This window comes from Rousettus aegyptiacus, unplaced genomic scaffold (assembly GCF_014176215.1).
Source record: "Rousettus aegyptiacus isolate mRouAeg1 unplaced genomic scaffold, mRouAeg1.p scaffold_m13_p_12, whole genome shotgun sequence".
In the NCBI taxonomy this organism is placed as follows: Eukaryota; Metazoa; Chordata; class Mammalia; order Chiroptera; family Pteropodidae; genus Rousettus; species Rousettus aegyptiacus.
In genome coordinates this window covers 74,944,444-74,963,708 of record NW_023416287.1, presented here as the reverse complement: position 1 = coordinate 74,963,708, position 19,265 = coordinate 74,944,444, and the positions used below count along the sequence as shown (strand labels likewise).

At 34.3% G+C, this 19,265-nt stretch overlaps 1 protein-coding gene across 6 annotated transcripts in view; it reads left to right on the top strand.

The window, feature by feature from the left end:
- The window catches only part of PIAS2 (protein inhibitor of activated STAT 2), a 73,026-nt gene that overhangs the window by 18,529 nt on the left and 35,232 nt on the right, over positions 1-19,265 (top strand). For 5 of the 6 annotated variants that reach the window (XM_016148428.2, XM_016148422.2, XM_016148423.2 and 2 more), the window contains exons 2-3: positions 8,523-8,997; positions 15,398-15,482. In XM_016148428.2, the coding sequence (XP_016003914.1) occupies positions 8,523-8,997; positions 15,398-15,482 (560 nt within the window). Of the gene's footprint in view, positions 1-5; positions 51-8,522; positions 8,998-15,397; positions 15,483-19,265 lie in introns of those variants that run through there. The other variant, XM_016148425.2, reaches the window with a different exon arrangement.

Sequence of the window (19,265 nt, the reverse complement as noted above, 5' to 3'; positions counted from 1 at the left end):
ATCCTCGCCAGCATTTGGTGTTATTACTGTTTTTCATTTTAGCCATTCTGGTATGTATCTAGTGATATCTCAGTAAGATTTTAATTTGCATTTCCCTAGTGGCTAATGATACTGAAGATATTTTTATGTGCTTACTTTTCATCTGTATATCCCCACTGATGAAATGTCTCTTCATGTCTTTCGTCCTTTTTCTAATTGGATTTTTTTCTGTTGAGTTTTGAGAATTCTAGATGTTTTCTAGATAACTAGTCATTTGTTGGATATATGCTTTGTAAATAAATATTTTCTCCAAGACTGTTGATTGTCTTTTCATCCTTTTAACACGGTCTTGCAGAGCACAGGTTTTTAATATTGTTGAAGTCCAATGTATCGTTTTTCCTTTTGTAGATCTTGCTTTGAGCAGTCAAGTCTAAGAGCTCTTTGCCTAGATGCTAAAGGTTTTCTCCTGTGTTATTTCCTAAAAATTTTATCGTTCTATATTTAATTCTCTGATCCATTTGGAGTTCATTCTTGTATAAAATGCGAGACTTAGGTGGAAGTTCATTTTTTTTTGTCTATGGGTGTGCAGTTGCTCCAGTACTATTTGTTGAAAGGCTGTCTTTCCTCCATTGAGTTGCTTTTGCACCTTTGTCAAAAACTATTTGGGCATATTTGTGTAGGTCTGTTTCTGGGTTCTTTATTCTGTTCCGTCGACCTATGTGTCTCTTGCTCTGCTGAAAAACCACAGAGTGTTGGTTACTGAGCTAAATTGTGAAATGTGATAAACTGATTACTCTCTATTCTTTTTCAAAGTTGTTTCTGCTCTTCTCGTTCCTTTGCCTTTCCATATAAACTTTAGAGTAATATTATATCTGTTAAAAGTCTTGGTGGGATTTGAGTAGAAATTGTGTCAAATCTATGTATATATTTCGGGAAAATTGATGTTAGCTTCGGTGAGTCTTCAAATCTATGAAGAATTCATTTATTTAAATCTTCTTAGACTTCCATTAGTGTTTTATAGTTTTCACCATACAAATAGATGTTTCGTTATGTCTTAAAACATAGGTATTTCATTTTCTTTGGAGTGATTATAAATAGTATTGTTTTTTAAACTTGTTTCCACATGTTCTTAGTATATAAAGATATGATTGGTATTCTGTATTGGCCTTTTATCCTACAACCTTGCTAAATTGTTATTCTAGGAGTTGTTTTGTTGATTTGCTGGGATCTGCAAATTCAGGCAACTTCCCCACTCCCACCCCCAACTATATATATGCCTTTTATTTCCTTTTCTTGTCTTTTCATATGAGCTAGAACTTCCAACACTGTACTGATTGAGAATGGTGAGAGTAGACATCCTTGCCTCATTTACAATCTTAGAGGCAAGGATTCAGTCTTTCACCATTAAGTATGTTAGCTCTAGATTTTTTTTATAGGTGCTCTCTATTAAGTCGAGGAAGTTCTCTATTTCTCTTTTTCTGAGAATTTTCATCATGAGTGGGTGTTGAATTTGTCAGATGCCTTTTCTGCATTGATTGATATGATCAGGCAATTTTTCTTTTTTAGCTCTTAGTAAGGTGTACTACATTGATTTCAGATATTGAACCAGCCTTCATCCTTGGAATAAACCACACTTGGTCATGGTGAATAGCTTTTTTTTAAAAGATTGCTGAATTCTATTTGCTAATATTTTTAAGTATTTTAGCATTTATATTCATGAGGAAAATTGATTGTAGTTTTGTTTTTTGTATGTCTTTGTTTGGATTTGGTATCAGTAATACTAGCTTTATAAAATGAATTTGGAAATATTCTCTTATTTTTTGGAAGAAATTGTATAGAATTGGTGTTAATTCTTTAATTTTGGGGTAGAATTCTGTAAAATGTTCTGGGCCTGCTCATTTCTTTTTGGGGAGTTTAAAAAAATATGAATTAAATTTTCTGAGTAGGTAGGTATTAAAATTTTCTTTTTCGTATTTCATACTTGGTGGTTTATATTTTTCAAGAAATTAGTCATTTTCATCCAAGTTGCCAAACTCGTGTGTGTAGAGCTGTTCTTAGTATTCCTGTGTTCTTTTTGATTTCTGTGGTTTCTGTAGCAGTATCCCCAATCTCAGTCTTTGAATTGGAGAGTTTATTTCATTTTTATTTGTTGGAAAATTTTATTTGTTTGAAATATGTATTTGCATTTATTTTTACCCCTTCATTTTGTGCTGTCCTACTTTTTCTGTGTTTGTCTCTTCGTTTTCTTGCCAGCTTTTGGGTAGATTTTTTTTCCCTTTTCTCATTCTCATGTTTTCCCCATTTACTAGTTGTAAAATTATATACTTTTTCAATTAAAACTCTTGAGGTTTTCATGAATCTTTTTGGTTTTAATACGTGCATGGAAGTCTAAAATTACTCTTTTCCTTTCTCACCTGTAGAATACTGTATATAAAGTCTACCAATTTATCGCAGGTCATTGTTGCCCAGCATTTTTGTTCTCTCTTTTCTTGCCTCACAAATTTGATAGTTTTATACAGTAAATGTTTGTTTTGGCTGATGACTTCCCTCTTCAAGTTTATTATTTTCATTGCTTATTCTACCGTCTTAATACTCATTCCTCTTTATTACCCTGTGCAGCAGTCGATGGGCTTTTTCCTTGTGTGAGGCATGTTTTCCTTCTCAGGACTTTTGCTCCTGTTATGTCCTGTGCTTTGGAATGCCTTTCTTTCAGGATCCATTTGGTGCTTTATTACTCTTTCAGTTACTCAGTTTCCTTTTCAGTGAGACCTTCCCTCTTCTAAATTGCAAATTTTTTACCTCTTCACTACCTGTTTCCTTTTCCTCCTTTATTTTCGTTCACTGTATTCACCACCACCTGCCATGTTATATATTTTATTTAGCAACATATATTCCTTAATCCTTTTTATTTCTCGTCTTTCTGGTTAATAGCCATTCTGACAGGTATGAGGTGATATCTAGAAGTTTTGATTTGCATTAGCGATGTTGGCCATCTATTCATGTACTCGTTGGCCATCTGTATAACAGGAAAATACCTGTTCATATCTCCTTCCAATTTTTTTAATTGGATTTTTTTTTTTTTTTTACTTTGAGTTTTAAGTTCTTTATTTTGGATATTAACCCCTTGTCAGATATACGATCTGAAAATGTTTTCTCCCATTCAATAAGTTGCCTTTTCGTTTTGTTGCTGGTTTCCTTTGCCATGCAGAAGCTTTTTAGTTTAATGTAGTCCCACTTGTTTGTTGCTGTTGTTGTTGCTTTTGATGTCGGGTTTAAAAAATTATTACCAAGACCTTTGTTATATGGAGTTTATTACCACCTTTGTTTTCTTCTATGAGTTTTATGGTTTCGGGTCTTATGTTCAAGTCTTCTGTCCATTTTTAGTTAATTTTTATGTATGGTGTAAGATAATCATTCATTTTCATTATTTTGTATGTGGCTGTCTAGTTGCCCAGTGTCATTTATTGGAGAGACTATTCTTTCCCCATTGTATATTCTTGGCTCCGTTGTCATAAATTAATTGACTATATATGTATGGATTTATTTCTGGGTTCTCTATTCTGTTCCATCGATCTCCATGTGTCTTTTTATGCCAATAGCTTACTGTTTTGATATCTGTAGCTTTGTAATATAGTTTGAAATCAAGGAGCATGATGCCTCTAGCTTTGTTCTCCTAAGATTGCTTTAGCTACATGGGGTCACCCCAAATGATTTTAAAGGAAATCTCATATATTGTATAATTTTATTCATAAATATATCAGTATGTGACTATAAGGATAGAGATCATGCTGACCAAACAATATACTAAATTTGTGCTAAACCATTTTTATTTTCCTAGATTAAACTATATTTGGGTACATCGAGAAATTTTGTATCTGTACTCACAGGAAACATTGATGTGTTGCAAAAAAGGCTCCTATGGTCCACATTGGGAAATACTAGGCCCCTGGTTTCATCAGTCTTTTGCCTAAGATTTTCATTGGACGAGTGGACTCCCTGCTGACATTTGAAAAATGATGATTTGCATATTTTTAAAATTTTGTGTTTTGTGTTCAACAGATTTTTCCATGTTTGTCTTCTAACATGTATTTAACTGACTTTTAGTCTCTCGATAATTTAAGGAACAGAATTGCATCTTTTTTTTTTTTTTTTGAAGGCTTAATAAAATTTATTCATTAAGCTGTCTTGTCTGGGTAGAGGACTTTGAAACTGTAGAGGGGCAAAGATAATCTCTTGGTCTTGAATCAGATTGAGTAATTTATTTTTTTTCTAGGAAATAACTTTTGTCAGTATCTTTAATTAGAACGTAATTGCATGTGCTATTCTTTTGGTTTAAAGAAATTTTCTTAGTATTTGTGGTCTTTATATTCCTTTTCTCATTCTCAAGACTGTTTTCATTCCCTTTTTGGAGCCTGCATTTATAGACTTTTCTGCTTTTTGCTTTTTAATTCATGTTTTCTTTTATTTTTAAGTTCTTCACTCTATTTGAAGATATGTGTTTATTTTGTTGTTACAGTCAGCCTTCCAGATCCAAGAGTTTCACACCTGTGGATTTTGGTATATTTCAGGGGGCGTGGAACCAGTCATTCTCAGATACTGAGGGACCACCTTACTTTTTTGTTTACAAACTTATTTTTAATCTTGTGTATAATAATAGAAGCATTTAGGGTGATGTTCTCTCAAACTTTGGTTTTATAGATTTCAAAGAGTAATAAATAATCTCCATCGTTTCTTTTCATAGTTGACTTTCGATTTTGATTTCTTTAGCCGAGGAATTATTTTATCAATGTGTTATAAGGAAGAGACTCGCATAAGGTGTCTCAAGTAAAAGAGGATTTAATTATAGTGAATATGTAATTTCACAGGAATGGAAGGCCAGGAACTGCAGGGGCCTCCTATGACCTATAAAATGAGTAGTAGCTAAGAATTGGAGAATCTTTCTAAATTGTCACAGTTTCTCTTATGGCATCAGCTTGGTCACTCCTTTTGATAGCATATTTGATGGTTTTTCTTTATTCATTTCTGCTTATAAAGGAAGATGTAGATTATTTTAATGTAATTGGGATAGGCAATATTAATAATGTGATATATCAGTTTTCCTCAGCAGCTCCTCTTTCTACTTCATATTATACATGATAGCAAATGGAGGATCTACAAAGTTTGTGTTAGACCTTTCCCAAATTCTGGGCTGTGTTTGGAAATTTCTCTCTCATGTTTAAGAGTTGAAGAGTAGTTAAAATATTTTACTCATTAATGATCACATATAACTATCATATTTATTTGTTTGATAAGTTGTTTTCTAAATGTAGACAACTTGCTTTCACTGCTATATATAATGTTCCAATTACATAATGTCCTAGCTTTAAAAATTTGTATAAGTTGGTGTTACTTAAATTTGATAAAGAAACAAGGTTTATTTAAAGTCCTAGTCTTAATTGATATTAGCTTTTTTTTTTGAAATCCAGATTGTGTATCTTTTTAAAAACCAGTCATGACAACCTATGTCTCTGTAGTTCATAGAATTTCCTTAAAGTCAGCGAGCATTTATTGAGAAATTCCTCTGTGTAGAGCATACAGCAATCATATTAGAGGGCAAATTTGGGGAGGCAGCAGGATAGACTGGATAAAATCTACTTAAAAAATTATACTAAAGATAGATGTTAGTGGAGAGCTATAGCTGAAATCCATTTTTTGTGTGATATTCATAGCTGGCTCACCTTACCTGGTGACAGCCTGAAACTTCATTGAAGCTGGAGTCAAAAAAAAGAAAAAGAAAAAAAGAAGCATCACTTTAAGAAGAATGGGATCCACCAAGGTTTGCCAGGAAAAACATTCATAAAATTTGACTTAATAAGCTCCTTAGAGAATAGGGAATATCCTAAATGCTAAATAAAGGTTAGTTTTTGTTGTTGTTTGTTTTTAAAGAGAAATTGATGACCAGGAGGATACAGTGACTTGCCCAAGGTCCTGAGTTTTGATGCTAAGACTTGACCTACATACAACTCCTTATTGCTGTTGTGAAGTTTTCCACAGAACACCATTGACACTCAAAGCCATCATCTTTGGCAGGACTTGCCATTATCTTCAGAAGTGCCTAGCAGTACTTTGCAGCATTTTTGCAATGCAAAGACTGGCTGTCCTGTCTGCTGTTGTTTCCTTTGTCCTTCTTTCTCCAAACCAGGGGATTTCTTTTTTGCTCAGAATCTTGTTATCCCGCATTTATAGTTCTAAACCCTTATCTCTTCCCTTCTGTTTGGGTATTTACAATAGCTAATGGAGCCATTTTCATTAGCATTCTTTGCCAGATGAAGTTACCATTGGAAATAAGTGAATTGAAATCTCCTAGGAATTCCATTTTGAGAGCCAAGCTTATGATGACTTGGTGTTCTCTTGCCTCTTTTCTGTAAAACAAGTTTTGTTAAAACAAAGAATATCTGAAAATACCTGGAAGGAGGGAAATAAAGTAACATATTCCATTTCTTTAGATAGAATCACAAATACCTTATTTCTGTATGCCTTTTTTTGTTGGTGTGTGTATTCTCCATGATTTAATGTTGCTTATATTATTGTAATATAAGCAAACTTTAGTTGAAGTATTTACTAGGATTGGGGGCTTCAGGGAAGGTGCATTGCTTTTCTTGTTTGGGAAGACACTTAGTCCTGAAGTCTACATAGTCCTTTTTATGCATGAAACCTTGAGTAAACTGTAACGAGCTTATCATGAGTTTGGTCAGGAATTTTGTTTTCCATCTTTATTTTTATTTTTATTTTTTATCTTTGTGGTCCATAGCATATAAGGGTAAGATAAATAAAATCTTCATCTTAATACATGGAGGAAATGAAGAGAGTTAAGTGTAACCATGGCATTGTGATACATCTTGCTATGAGAGTGTTGTTTAGAGCTCCACTGTGGTAGTTTACTAGCCATATGTGGTTCTTAAGCACTTGAAATGTGATTAGTTCAAATCAAGAAGTGCTCTAAGTGTAAAATGCACACTAGATATTGAAGACTTAGTATGGAAAAAAATCTCATTGACACTTTAAAAAAATTGGTGATTTTTAAATTATAAAAGTGGATTACATGTTGAAATAATACTTTTGGCATACTGGATTAAATAAAGCATATTGTCAAGATTAATTTGTTTGAATTCTAGAAGATTTAGAATTATGTATGTGATTCTTATTTTTATCGGACAGCGCTGATCGAGAGTATAAGAAATGGTGGCTAAGGTTACAACTTTTAATCTCTGACTTGTACAGCATGAAATACAGACACATATAGTATATGTAGTAGAACTATGCTTGTACATGCAGCTGTATTTGACATGTTTAAAATTGTTTTCAGTTTAGAAAACTGGCAAGTATTATTCCTGACAACTATAAGCCAAGAAGAGTTTTAACAATGGCTTCTAGGGTATCGATGAGACTTAAAAGTGCAGAACAGAGGGATTATGTATTATGAATCAGTGCCAGCTATAGGTATTGCCCTTGCATACCTACTAGGTTGAGAAGGAATCCCAGGTAGCTGTGGAGTGTGCGGCACTGAGGAGGTAGATTGAGGGAAGTTTCCTCAGGTTGCTTTCTGAAAGGGTATATTTTTGAAAGGACATTTGGTCAGCTCTAGGTCACACTCTGACTGAACAGTACGCGTGTGAACAAATAAATCTGACCCAAGTGTGGGTTACTTCCAAGTTCAGAATTGACCGAAAAATCATTAAGGTAGATTTCTGAATCAGCAGTTGGTTAAAAGTATATGCTAGAGTTTGTTGAATAAATAGATGGTAGGATTTGAAGCAGGAACTGCTTGTTACCTTCATTTCATACCTAAGAACAAGGCGGTAGAGAGTGGCTTAGAAGGAACCTTGTCCTTTGAGATTTGTGACCGCTTATTTCCTTGCTTTTGAAAGGTCGTTTTCTCATTGGATACTCACCCGGAAACTTCAGTCATTTTAAAAGTTTGACACCTAAATAAGATATATGAATTTTTAGCTTTAATTTTTAAAAATATTTTCATATATTTTCTGTTTCTTAATATTTGAGTTAGGGTGAAAAATGAATTTTGGATCATAAGTCTCTTGGTTTTGTAGATTTACTACTTAGCATGAGAAGTTATGCATATAGTACTGTAAAAATGTAGTTCTTTGGTTGATTCATTCATGATAATACTGTAACAAACAATATGTATTGGTAGTACTTAGTTTTGAAAAGGTATATTCATTGGTTATAAATTTCATGGTCAAAAGCAGACATGGGTTTTCACTTAAGCAGTCAGACAATGGGGTGTTAATAGAAACCAGTAGACTACCAAAATTAAGAGTACAACAAAACATAATTAACACCATAGCTTGATTGTAATTTGGTAGGGTTTGGAGTAGTAGCATCAACAGGAATGATTCTTAACTGGTATGTGGAAATGCCGGTTACTGGTATAAGCCAGTTGATAGAATGTGGGAAAAATCAGATTTTATAGTATATTTTAAATAGGGCTTTTATATTTTTAAGGGTGACTACTTGCTTATGTCTTTTTTTTCCTTTTCTTTTAGAATATGGTTTCTAGTTTTAGGGTTTCTGAACTACAAGTGTTACTAGGCTTTGCCGGGCGGAATAAAAGTGGACGCAAGCATGACCTCCTGATGAGGGCGTTGCATTTATTGAAGAGCGGCTGCAGCCCTGCGGTTCAGATTAAAATCCGAGAATTGTATAGACGCCGATACCCACGGACTCTTGAAGGACTTTCTGATTTATCCACAATCAAATCATCGGTTTTCAATTTGGATGGTAGCTCATCACCTGTAGAACCTGACTTGACCGTGGCTGGAATCCACGCGTTGCCTTCCACTTCAGTTACACCTCACTCACCGTCCTCTCCTGTTGGTTCTGTGTTGCTTCAAGATACTAAGCCCACATTTGAGATGCAGCAGCCATCTCCTCCCATTCCTCCTGTCCATCCTGATGTGCAGTTAAAAAACTTGCCCTTTTATGACGTTCTTGATGTTCTCATCAAGCCTACAAGTTTAGGTAAGTGTTAGAGAAATCCATTTATTCTGAACAAGAGAGTAAAGCAAGCGGCTTTCAACTATTGATTAACGGTTAGCTGTTAATATTATAAATTCGAAGCATTAATGCCAAATGTTTAAATGCACAGATAAAAAATATATTGGCAACCATGACTAAAACCTAATATAACTGATTCATCATTCATGTTCTTATGGCTTAGAACTTGGATTTCTTCTCTGCATATGGGAGCATAAATCATCTTGCTTGTGATTCTGTTTTGATATTTTTGATATTTTTACAAAGACTTAGTTTCTGTTTACCATACCTTTTAAAGTACTTTCCTAAGAAATGAACCTATTTTTCTTAATTTTTTTCTGAGGTGGCACAGGGAGTTTGACACACGTTTTTTAGCTTTTTAACACCCGTCAACTGCTCAGAAAATATAGTAAATTTTACCATATTACTAAAAGTTGTTACAGAGGGAAATTTTGAGGGAAAGAGTTGGTTAATGGGGTCATTATGGCCTGATTGGTTGGCAGGCCAAGGTGGCGGGGCTTTTCCAAGGCCCTTGCTCCTTGCTTTGTTTTTATTTAACAATCCTGAGCCAGGCAGATATAATAATGCATTTTATCCCTTCATCAGTTTCATTCTGAAATAAGAATTTTGTGTTTGTTTACATTTTATTATTTGTACAAAAGCCTATGAGTAGAATTATTGCAACAGAATAAGAACATTTTAGACTCTTGATAACATATTGCTTGCTAAATTAGGTTCCAGAAGAGCTGTGCCAATTTATACAAAGTGAGAGAATGCCTCCCATTGTACCTTATTTCCTGCCTTTATTAGGTGCTATTGAAAACAAATCTTTGCGATTTTGGTAGATGGAAACATGTCTTGTTTAGATTTTTTGTTTTTAAATTACTAATAGCATTTTAAAAGCTTATTACCCAATTCCCTTTCTTTTATGATTTTACTTTTTTCTTTAAAATGCCTACAGCATTGATATTCCTAGGTGGTCTCCCATCCAGGTACTAACCAGGCCCAAATTTTATTTCTTTGTATGTATTTTGAGAAAGATTTAGACTAGTAATATGCTTAGGTGACTCTTCATGGGACTCCTCGGGAATGGGGCCAGAGTGAGGACTTAGAAGATAAGAGGGCCTGTGGGTACTGTGGAAGGTGTTTCAGAGGTAGGGTTGAAAGTGTAGAGAGAAGACTAGACCTGAGAGATGTAGCAGTGTGTCTCTCTGCTTGTGAGGCTTCCTGCTTTTCTCTGTTCCTTTTCTGCTTTGTTTAGAAATAGGAATAGAAATTTTCCTTCTTTTCTATATTCCTCATAGAGTTTCTCTTTCATTAACTTCAATAAGGTTAAAGAAAAGTAGTAGGCTTTTTATAAGTTTAATAAAATAAAACTTTTGTATCTCATTTGGCTTAGATTAAAAAAAAAAAAAATGCCAAAGGTATTTTGTGTAGAAGAGTGGCTTAGAAAAATCTGCTTTTTGCTCATAGTTAGAAGGTAAAAAAATATCTGTAACCTCGGGGCTTATAAAATAACTTTTTACCCCTGAGCTAAAAAGCTCTTCGTTTATTTGTTTTTCAGAAGTCCTGCCTCTCATTATTTTTATGAACATTTCCTTATTTTGCCTTGTTCCCAAAAGAGAAAAAGAAAAATTTCTTAATGTATACAGTTTTAGTATGTCTGATTGGTAAAACACTGATCTTAAGAAATGCCGTTTTAGACTTTGAGGTAGAAAGTTAAAAAATCAGTATAGTATCATATCGTCTGCCATATAAAAGTGGAAGAATGTAATAATTTCCAGTAATGACCTTTAACTGGAATTTCTTAGTGTCATGATGTCAAAGGCAGTATGATATGACATTCAGACGTTCCCTTAAGTTTTGATGATTTGGTTTTATGACATTGAAAATATTTCTAAAAATAAAAGTTATGGGAAAATTTGTTTATTTGAAATGCTACCATGCAGAAAACTGTTTACATTTTGGAACCAAGCATTCACAATCCTCAGGAGTCAAAAAGAGATACCAGATCCATATTGCAAAGCACATATTCTTCAGAACCACAAGCCAGTGTGTATAGTCTTGATTTTATATACAATTGATTAGATAATTTCTAAGCCATCAATATATTGTTGAATAGGAATTAATTGACAGCACAGAAGAGACTGAAAGAGCCATGCTAGAAAAAACACAAGAGGTCAAAAATGTCATTCCAAAATCTCTTAGGATATTGAGACCAATAACCATTCAATGTTGAGGGAATCACCGTTACAGCATGGCACATGGAGTGATGCTAAAAGGAAGGAAGGAAGGAAGGAAGGAAGGAAAGAAGGAAGGAAGGAAGGAGGGAGGGAGGGAGGGAGGGAGGGAGGGAGGGAGGGAGGGAGGGAAGGAAGGAAGGAAGGAAGGAAGGAAGGAAGGAAGGAAGGAAGGAAGGAAGGAACCATGGTGAATATATTGTTTAAGGAGATACATTATTATATAGTTTGCAGGTCAGAATTATTTTTATTCAGAATGGTTAAAATGAAAATATTTTAGCATTTACAATGACAATATCATTTAGGAACCGGAATGTATACAGTACTTAAGGAAGTTTTCTGTAGCTAAGGTTATACTGTAACAAACGGATAATCCCCTAGTCTAAAAACTAACCAAAATCTCTGTTCTCTTCATTTAAGTAGCTATTTGGATTAGCTCTTACCTGCAGTCTTTCTCATCTTTTTGATTTTTTTCTTAATATAATTTATTTTGAAGATGAAATCCTTTTTGAATTTTATTTCTGTTTTAAAAATTTGTCTGTATTCGGTCTGTGTATAAGAATATATATAAAATATTAAATTGTAAAGAACATTAATGAAATGAACACCTGTGATTCTTTTCAGATTTCAAAGTAATTTATCGTAGTAATTGAAAATTCAAGCATAGAAATAGAACAGGGAAAGTCTCATAATCTCATATATTATCAGCTAGTCCTGTCAGTAGTTAACCTGTTTCTCTTTTTATGTTCTGTCATCTCTTTTGGCTTGTCTCTGTGCCAACATATTTGGGATCTTAGCTGAGAAGATAAAAAGGCTAGGGGTGACTTAATGGCTAGAAGCTGGGATCATCTGGAGGCATCTTCATTCAACATATGTGGTGGCTATGTTACCTATTGGCTTGGACTCAGCATGGCTGTTAGCTGGAATACCAACATATGACTTTTTTCATGTGGTCTAGTTTGGGCTTCTTTATAACATGAAAGCTGGATTCTGAGAGTGAGTGTCCCCAGAGAGCAAGAAAGAAGTGCATGGTGCTTTTATGATCCAGCCTTGCAGGTTGTATAGCATCACTTATACCATATGCTACTGATTGAAGCAGTCACAAAGTGCTATTCAGGTTCAAAGGGAGCATGATACAGACCCCACTACTTAATTGGAAGAGTATCAAGATTACATTATAAGAAGGGCATGATGGGAGATGTTGCAGCTATCTTTGAAAAATAAAATCTACATTATGAAGGATTATTGAAAAAGGAAGGAGTTTAATGAAGTCATATCCAATTCATGTCCTTCCCTGAGCCATGGTCTTTTTCCTTTTCATTTGCTGCAGCTAACATAAAAAGCATTCATTGGATCTATGTAGAATTGGTTTTCTGGTTCTGTGTTAGAGAAACTAACTAATGGGGACAAACACCACAAAACCTGCATGCTTCTACTTTATATCCTGCCATTCTTTTTCCTCATCTGAATCAAAATGAAAGTCTAGCTAATAGACTTACCTTACAGTGAACTTAGTGAGCTTTTGGCTACTGTTCTGTCATAAAATTGTCCTACCTAAAAACTATCAGTAAGTATTAATACATATTAGATTTTATTACCATATGCACTATTTTTCTATAAATTCTTGGAATTTAGTTATGGCACATAGTGATGCGACAGATCCATTTTTTCATAGAAATGGTATGATTATTTGGGATTATATTTTGGACTGAAAATTTGTCAGCAAATAATTGATAAAGCCAAAACTTTTAGAAAAATAAAAGGTACAGCAAAGATATCTATGATGATATAAACTATTAACATTAAGCTGCAAGTTCTGTAAATTGTACATAAATGGTGGCATATATTGACTATGGAAGCATTGTAGTTTCAAGAAAGTTCATGATTTATGGGTGCTTTTCTGGGTAGGTTGACCCCAGTCAGACAGGACCTCAAATACTGGTATTTGTGCTGGTGAATTCACTGAAGATCTTACACACAGCTTCGCAGGTGTAGGTACCTGACATTTTGGGTACACCGAAAGTGGATCTGTCTCTGGAGATTTATGTTAATTAAGGTTATCAAAATAAAGTAAGAATTGCAGCTGTTGGGTAGATAATTTCATATACTTATTTATCCTAGCTCTTGTTATGTCTTAGTTATACCTGTGTTATAAATACTGCCTTTCAATGCTACTACAGTTATCTTTTAAAAGAAATAAAAACAGCATATTATTTTAACTTTTCCACTTATTTACTATTCGTGGTGGTTCTCATTCCTGAAATTTTTGTTTTGAAGGTTTTTTTTTTCATTCTGATAATTTCCTTTTACATTTCTTGTAGTGTAAGTCCACTTTCAACAAATTCTCTTAGCTCTATCTAAGAGTCATTATTTTACCCTGTTTTTGAAGGGTATTGAATTTTCAGTTGACAGTTTTTTCCTTTCACCAATTTAAAGATGACTTCTGGCCTACATTGTTTTTAACAAGAAGTCAAGCCTTTGTTCATATATAAATATATATATGAATTAATATATATATAAATATATATTTAATTATTATTTATGCCTACAGCACCTGGTCTTCCTAGGTGGATTCCCATCCAAGTATTAACCAAGCCTGACCCTGCTTAGCTTCTGAGATCAGACATTGGGCTTGTTCAGGGTGGCATGGTGATAGACCATTGACCGTGGCTCCACTGGGGTGTGAACCCAGGACCTTTTAGTAGTTTAGTTTTGGTGTGACTAGGTAGTTTTCTTTGTATTTATTTTGCTTGGGGTTTGATCTGTAAGGACTTTACCCCCTTCCATCAAAGCTGGGGGATAGTCTTCCATTATTTGTGCAAGTTTTTTTTTTTTTTCTCTTTTTCCTTTTTTAAATATATGCACCATTTTCCCTTCTGTGTTAGACCATTTGAATTTTCTGGCTGGAAGACTGAGTGTTCATGCCATTGAGATTGAAAATGCAGTGTGTTTACCTCTAATCTCCAAATATAGATTGTTGAATTGGACAGTTAAGATGTCATTGGTGACCTTAGCCATGGATAGTGGAAAGTTTCCAGAATCTGCAACTACCTCATGGAGTTCTTGTGATGATTAAATGTGTTAATAATAAATCTGCATAAGAGTTGAAGAGTGAATGGGAATTGAGGAAATGGAGAGACTTATTATTGTAGTTCTGTGTTTGTGTTTCATGCCCTTTAGTTATGTTTATGACTTACAGTTTTGTTTCATTTTTAGGCCTTGATCATAAACAGCATCCCTCTCCTTTCTTTTTTAAATGTTCTGGGAAAATCTGAGCCACTTTATGACATGATTTCTAGGAATGTACCTGCTACAATAAACTACCTTTGCTTAAAGAAAAGATTGTTTTACCCAAGGAGTTAATATTTCTTCTCGTTATGGTGGATTTGAAGGGATATTCAACTGGCATTTTGTTTATCTTCATGCTCAGGAAAACTGACCAGGAAAACTGGCCAGTAACACATATGTACTTGTTAGGAAGCAGAAGACTTGAGTTCTCTATATTAGTTTTTGTTTTGTTTTAATGAGCCCTAAACATCATTGAATAATATATCAGTATATACCTGCTGAAGTTCTTTGTGAATTAAATATATTACAATTTTTAATAATAAAATTAAGGATGATTTTATTAGGTAATCTTTTAAATAGAAGATCTTTTGTATGCAAATAATTGTTATGTATCTTAATAACTATCAGCTTAGAAGTTTTAAGCTTTTAAATTTTCTTTCATATGAATGAGCAGTATAATTGAATATGAAATATCAAAAACAAAACACAACAAAGAAAATAGCAAACTTGAAAAACACCTGAATCTTGGATAGAGTTCTCCTGCAGAGTTTTTGACTTGATCAGATTTTCATTAGATGATTCTATATAGTCATGAATGAAATGTAATTTCGAAGGGTTGTGTTATATTTTTACAGTATTGTAATTATTGTGTTAGAATAAAAGAATAATGTCTAAAATTGAAACTACTTTAGAGTGACTTGACTTTCATAATTCTAAGAAGAATGCAGTTTAGTACTTCTTTATTTTGGAGTATTTTAACTATAAAAATTTTAGAATTTGACAGACTATCAAAAGTACCTGCAGGTACTAATATTTTTGGATTTGTTATTTGAATATTCTTATTTTTCCCTCCCCAGTTCAAAGCAGTATTCAACGATTTCAAGAGAAGTTTTTTATTTTTGCTCTGACACCTCAGCAAGTTAGAGAGATATGCATATCCAGGTAAGAGGAATGTTTGGAATATATTTCTTCTTCAATGTTGGTGTGTTAGTCTGCTAGGGCTGCTGTAACAAAGTACCACAGACTGGGTGGCCTAAACAACAGAGATTTATTTTCTCACTTTCAAAGGGCTCGAAGTCCAAGATTAAGGTGCTGACAGATTTAATTTCTCCTAAGGCCTCTCTCCCTGGCTTGCAGACGCCTGCTTTCTTGCTGCGTGTATGCACATAGCCTTTCCTCTGTGTGCTTGAGCATTACTGGTGTCTCTTCCTTTTCTTATATGGATGCCAGTCAGATTGGATTAGGGCCTCAACCTTATGACCTAGATGCTCCCCTTCCCTTATCCTACCTTTCCATCTCTAGTCAGTCATTGAGTCCTATCAGTTTTTATACCTAAATATCACTGTGATATTTATGTTTAAATAGCTTTCAAGACATCATCTTTTGCCTATACAATTGTAATGGTCTCCTTGTTCTTCCAGTTGACCATTTGGTCCTTCTAAAGCCAATTCAGTTTCTTTTCTCTTGTGCCTAAAAACCCTATAGTGATACCTCATGAACTCAACACTCCATTGCCTGGCAGTTCTCTTCAACATCTTGCTTTTATTTATCTTCTTTATCATCTCATCTCCTGTCACTCTTCCCTAGCAGCCTATACTTTGACTAGGTTTTCACAGCTCTGTTTGCTCCCTACTCTGCGTTAAGGGCCAGTTTAAGTCTTACCTTTTTTGTGATACATTTCCAGATTTCCCCAAATACATCCTTTGTCTCTCACTGTATATTGTACTGTGTACTTACATTCTATTAGGGTATCATTGCATTTATTTGACTACTTGCATTTGTAAACTTCTTAATGAAAGCAACACATCTGACTCTTTTTTGTATTCTTAAAGCTTGTCACAGTGCCTGGTATATAGTAAATGCTTACTTATATCTGATGAATGAGATCAACATGTGAAAGTTCTCAGAACAATAAAACTACCGAAAATGAATGTCAGAAGATGCTAGTCATTACTCATACTGTTTGTGAAGATATTTAGCACATTGCATTTCCCAGTTTATGTTAATTTCCCTTATTGGAATAAAGTGTTTTATTGGAATAAAGTATCTTTAGCGAGCTTTTTGGAACCCTTTATACCAGGCTTCCATCTAAATTTCTAGGTTCATCTTTTGTTTCTCTTTTTTTCAAGTTATGTTCCTCAATCTAACAAGATTCTGGTTGATCTTTACCCTTTGTTGAGAATCACTGCACTAGTGAAGCCACTGTTACTGATGGAGGTGTGTCTCTCAAAGTAGAAATAGGTAGAACCACTGCTGTACAAACCCTGTTTTCTAACTTGATGAGACAGAATTAAATTTTCCCTTTTTTCTGTAGCATTTATTTTTCATAATGTACATAGCATTTAGCACATTTTATTTTAGTTGTATATACCTGTTACTAGCATATAAGACTTTTGAGAGCAAATATCGTGTCTTATTTACCTTTGAAACTCCAGCACCCAGACTGAAATGTTTCTTGATTTGAATGAGTGGAATGATATGGGTTACTCACAAGAGGTTGATGTAGTCTAGGATATTGGGATAATTTGAATAGATATTTGAGAAGGGCGAAGGGTTCCACTGGCAAGGGAAACAGATCAGAGTTAACAATAATAGTAGCTAGCTGCTTACACATGTTGAGCACTTCTTATATTCAAGTACTTTAAGTGTATTATTAACACATTTGATCATCACAAGAGCTCCGTGAGGTAGGTGCAGTAAGTTTTCATCTTTAATATGTAGAAACTGACGCACAGAAAGGTTAAGTAATTTGCACAAGGTTATACAGCTTGGTACTATAGAACTCAAGCTGGTCCATGCTGTGCTTTACTGCCTTCTAGTGAACATAGAGAATTGGAAACAGTAAGAAGACTGGCCCAATTAGAGCAAGGTAAGGGCCGAATGTATTCTTAAGAAAGGACTAATCTCTAATGTTATTCTCTCTGACAAAGTCCAAGATTTGTAATAATAGCTATGGACACTACTTCTTAAACTGGTCATACATGTCATCTGGGGATCTTGTTAAAAATGCAGATTCTAATTCTGTAGGCCTGGGGTGGGGCCTGAGACTCTGCATTTCTAACAAGCCTCCCCAGCAGTAGCAGTGCTGCTTCACTGTGGATTCCTTTTGAGTTGCAAGTTTTTGGAAGGTTCAGGGCCAAAGATATTTTATATGGGATTCTGTTAGGTTCTTACCTAACAGAATGTGTATATATTAGTTGGATACATAATTATGTATTGCTGTGATGTAGAGGTAATGGGACTCTAGGCACTAGTTCATGATCCTGGTTCTATATTAGAATCACCTGAGTAGCTGTAAAATCTAATGTTTAGACTGTACCCCAGAACAATAAGAATATTTAGTGGGCCTTTATATTTTAAAAAAATTGGCAAGTGGTTAGAATGCTCAGCCAAAGTCAAGAACCATTATAAGCAAACAACTTCATTTATTAAAAATCTTTTAGCACTTAGGGTGCTTCTTTTCATGTTAGCTAAATCTGTTGCCTGTTGAAATCTGTTGCATTATGAAAGTTTCTGTGAGTGAAATACCCTAAAATTACTATAAAGACGTGATTAAATGTTAATAAAATGAGGGTTATCACTATAGTGGGGTTTTTTTCTCCATCTTTATTGAAATAGAATGGACAGTTAGTTGCCTGCATTTACATTGTATATTTCAATGATTTTTTTTTCAATTATAGTTGGCATATAATAATATTACCAGTTTCAGTTGTGTAGCAGTCATCAGAGATCCACATAACTCAAAGCAATCAATCGCCTCACTAAATCTAGTACCCCTCTTCCTCCTTACATTTTTATTCCAACATTATTAACCATCTTCCCCATGCCACAGTCTACATCTCCATATCCTGCAACAATCTATTTGTACCTCCTAATCCCTTTGCCTTTTTTTGTCCCCCAAACCTCCTCCCATCTAGTATCCCTCTAAATATTCTCTGTATCTATGAGTTTATTTCCACTTTTGTTGTCGTCGTTGTTGATTTTGTTCTTTAGATTCCACATGTATGTGAAATCATGTGATGTTTGTCTTTCTCTATCCAACTCATTTCATTCAGCACAATACCGTCTAGGTCCATCAAGGCAATATCTTTTTCCATCCCCTTCCTTTTAGTCTGTGTGTGTCTTTTAATCTGAAGTGAGTCTCTTCTAGGCAGCATAGGTCGGGGTCTTGTTTACTTCTCCATTCAGCCACTCTGTCTTTTGTTTGGAGCACTTCATTTTTTTCCATTTGAGGTACTTGTTGGGTAGGAATGTAGTCAGTACCATTCTTTATTCCTGTTTTTGATACATGTTTTTTTCTTCTTAAAGAAGTTCCCCCAACATTTCCTGTAATACTGACTTGGTGTTGATAACTTTCTTTAGCTTTTTTTTTGTCTGGGGAGCTCTTTATCTGTCCCTCAACTCTAAATGATAGCTTTGCTGGATAAAGTATTTTTGGTTGTAGATCCTGGGTTTTCGTTACATCAAATATTTTTTGTCAAGCCCTTCTGTCCTGCATAGTCTCTTTTGAGACATCAAGTAGGTAACTACTTTTCTCTTGCTCCTTTTAAGATTCTCTCTTTGTATTTTAACCTTTGGCATTTTAATTATGATGTGTCTTAGTGTAGCCCTCTTTGGGTTCCTGTTTTTTGGGACTTTCTGAGCTTCCTGGGGTTTTATGTCTGTTTCCTTCACTGGGTTAAAGACGTTTTCCATCATTATTTCTTCAAATAGCTCAACATCTTG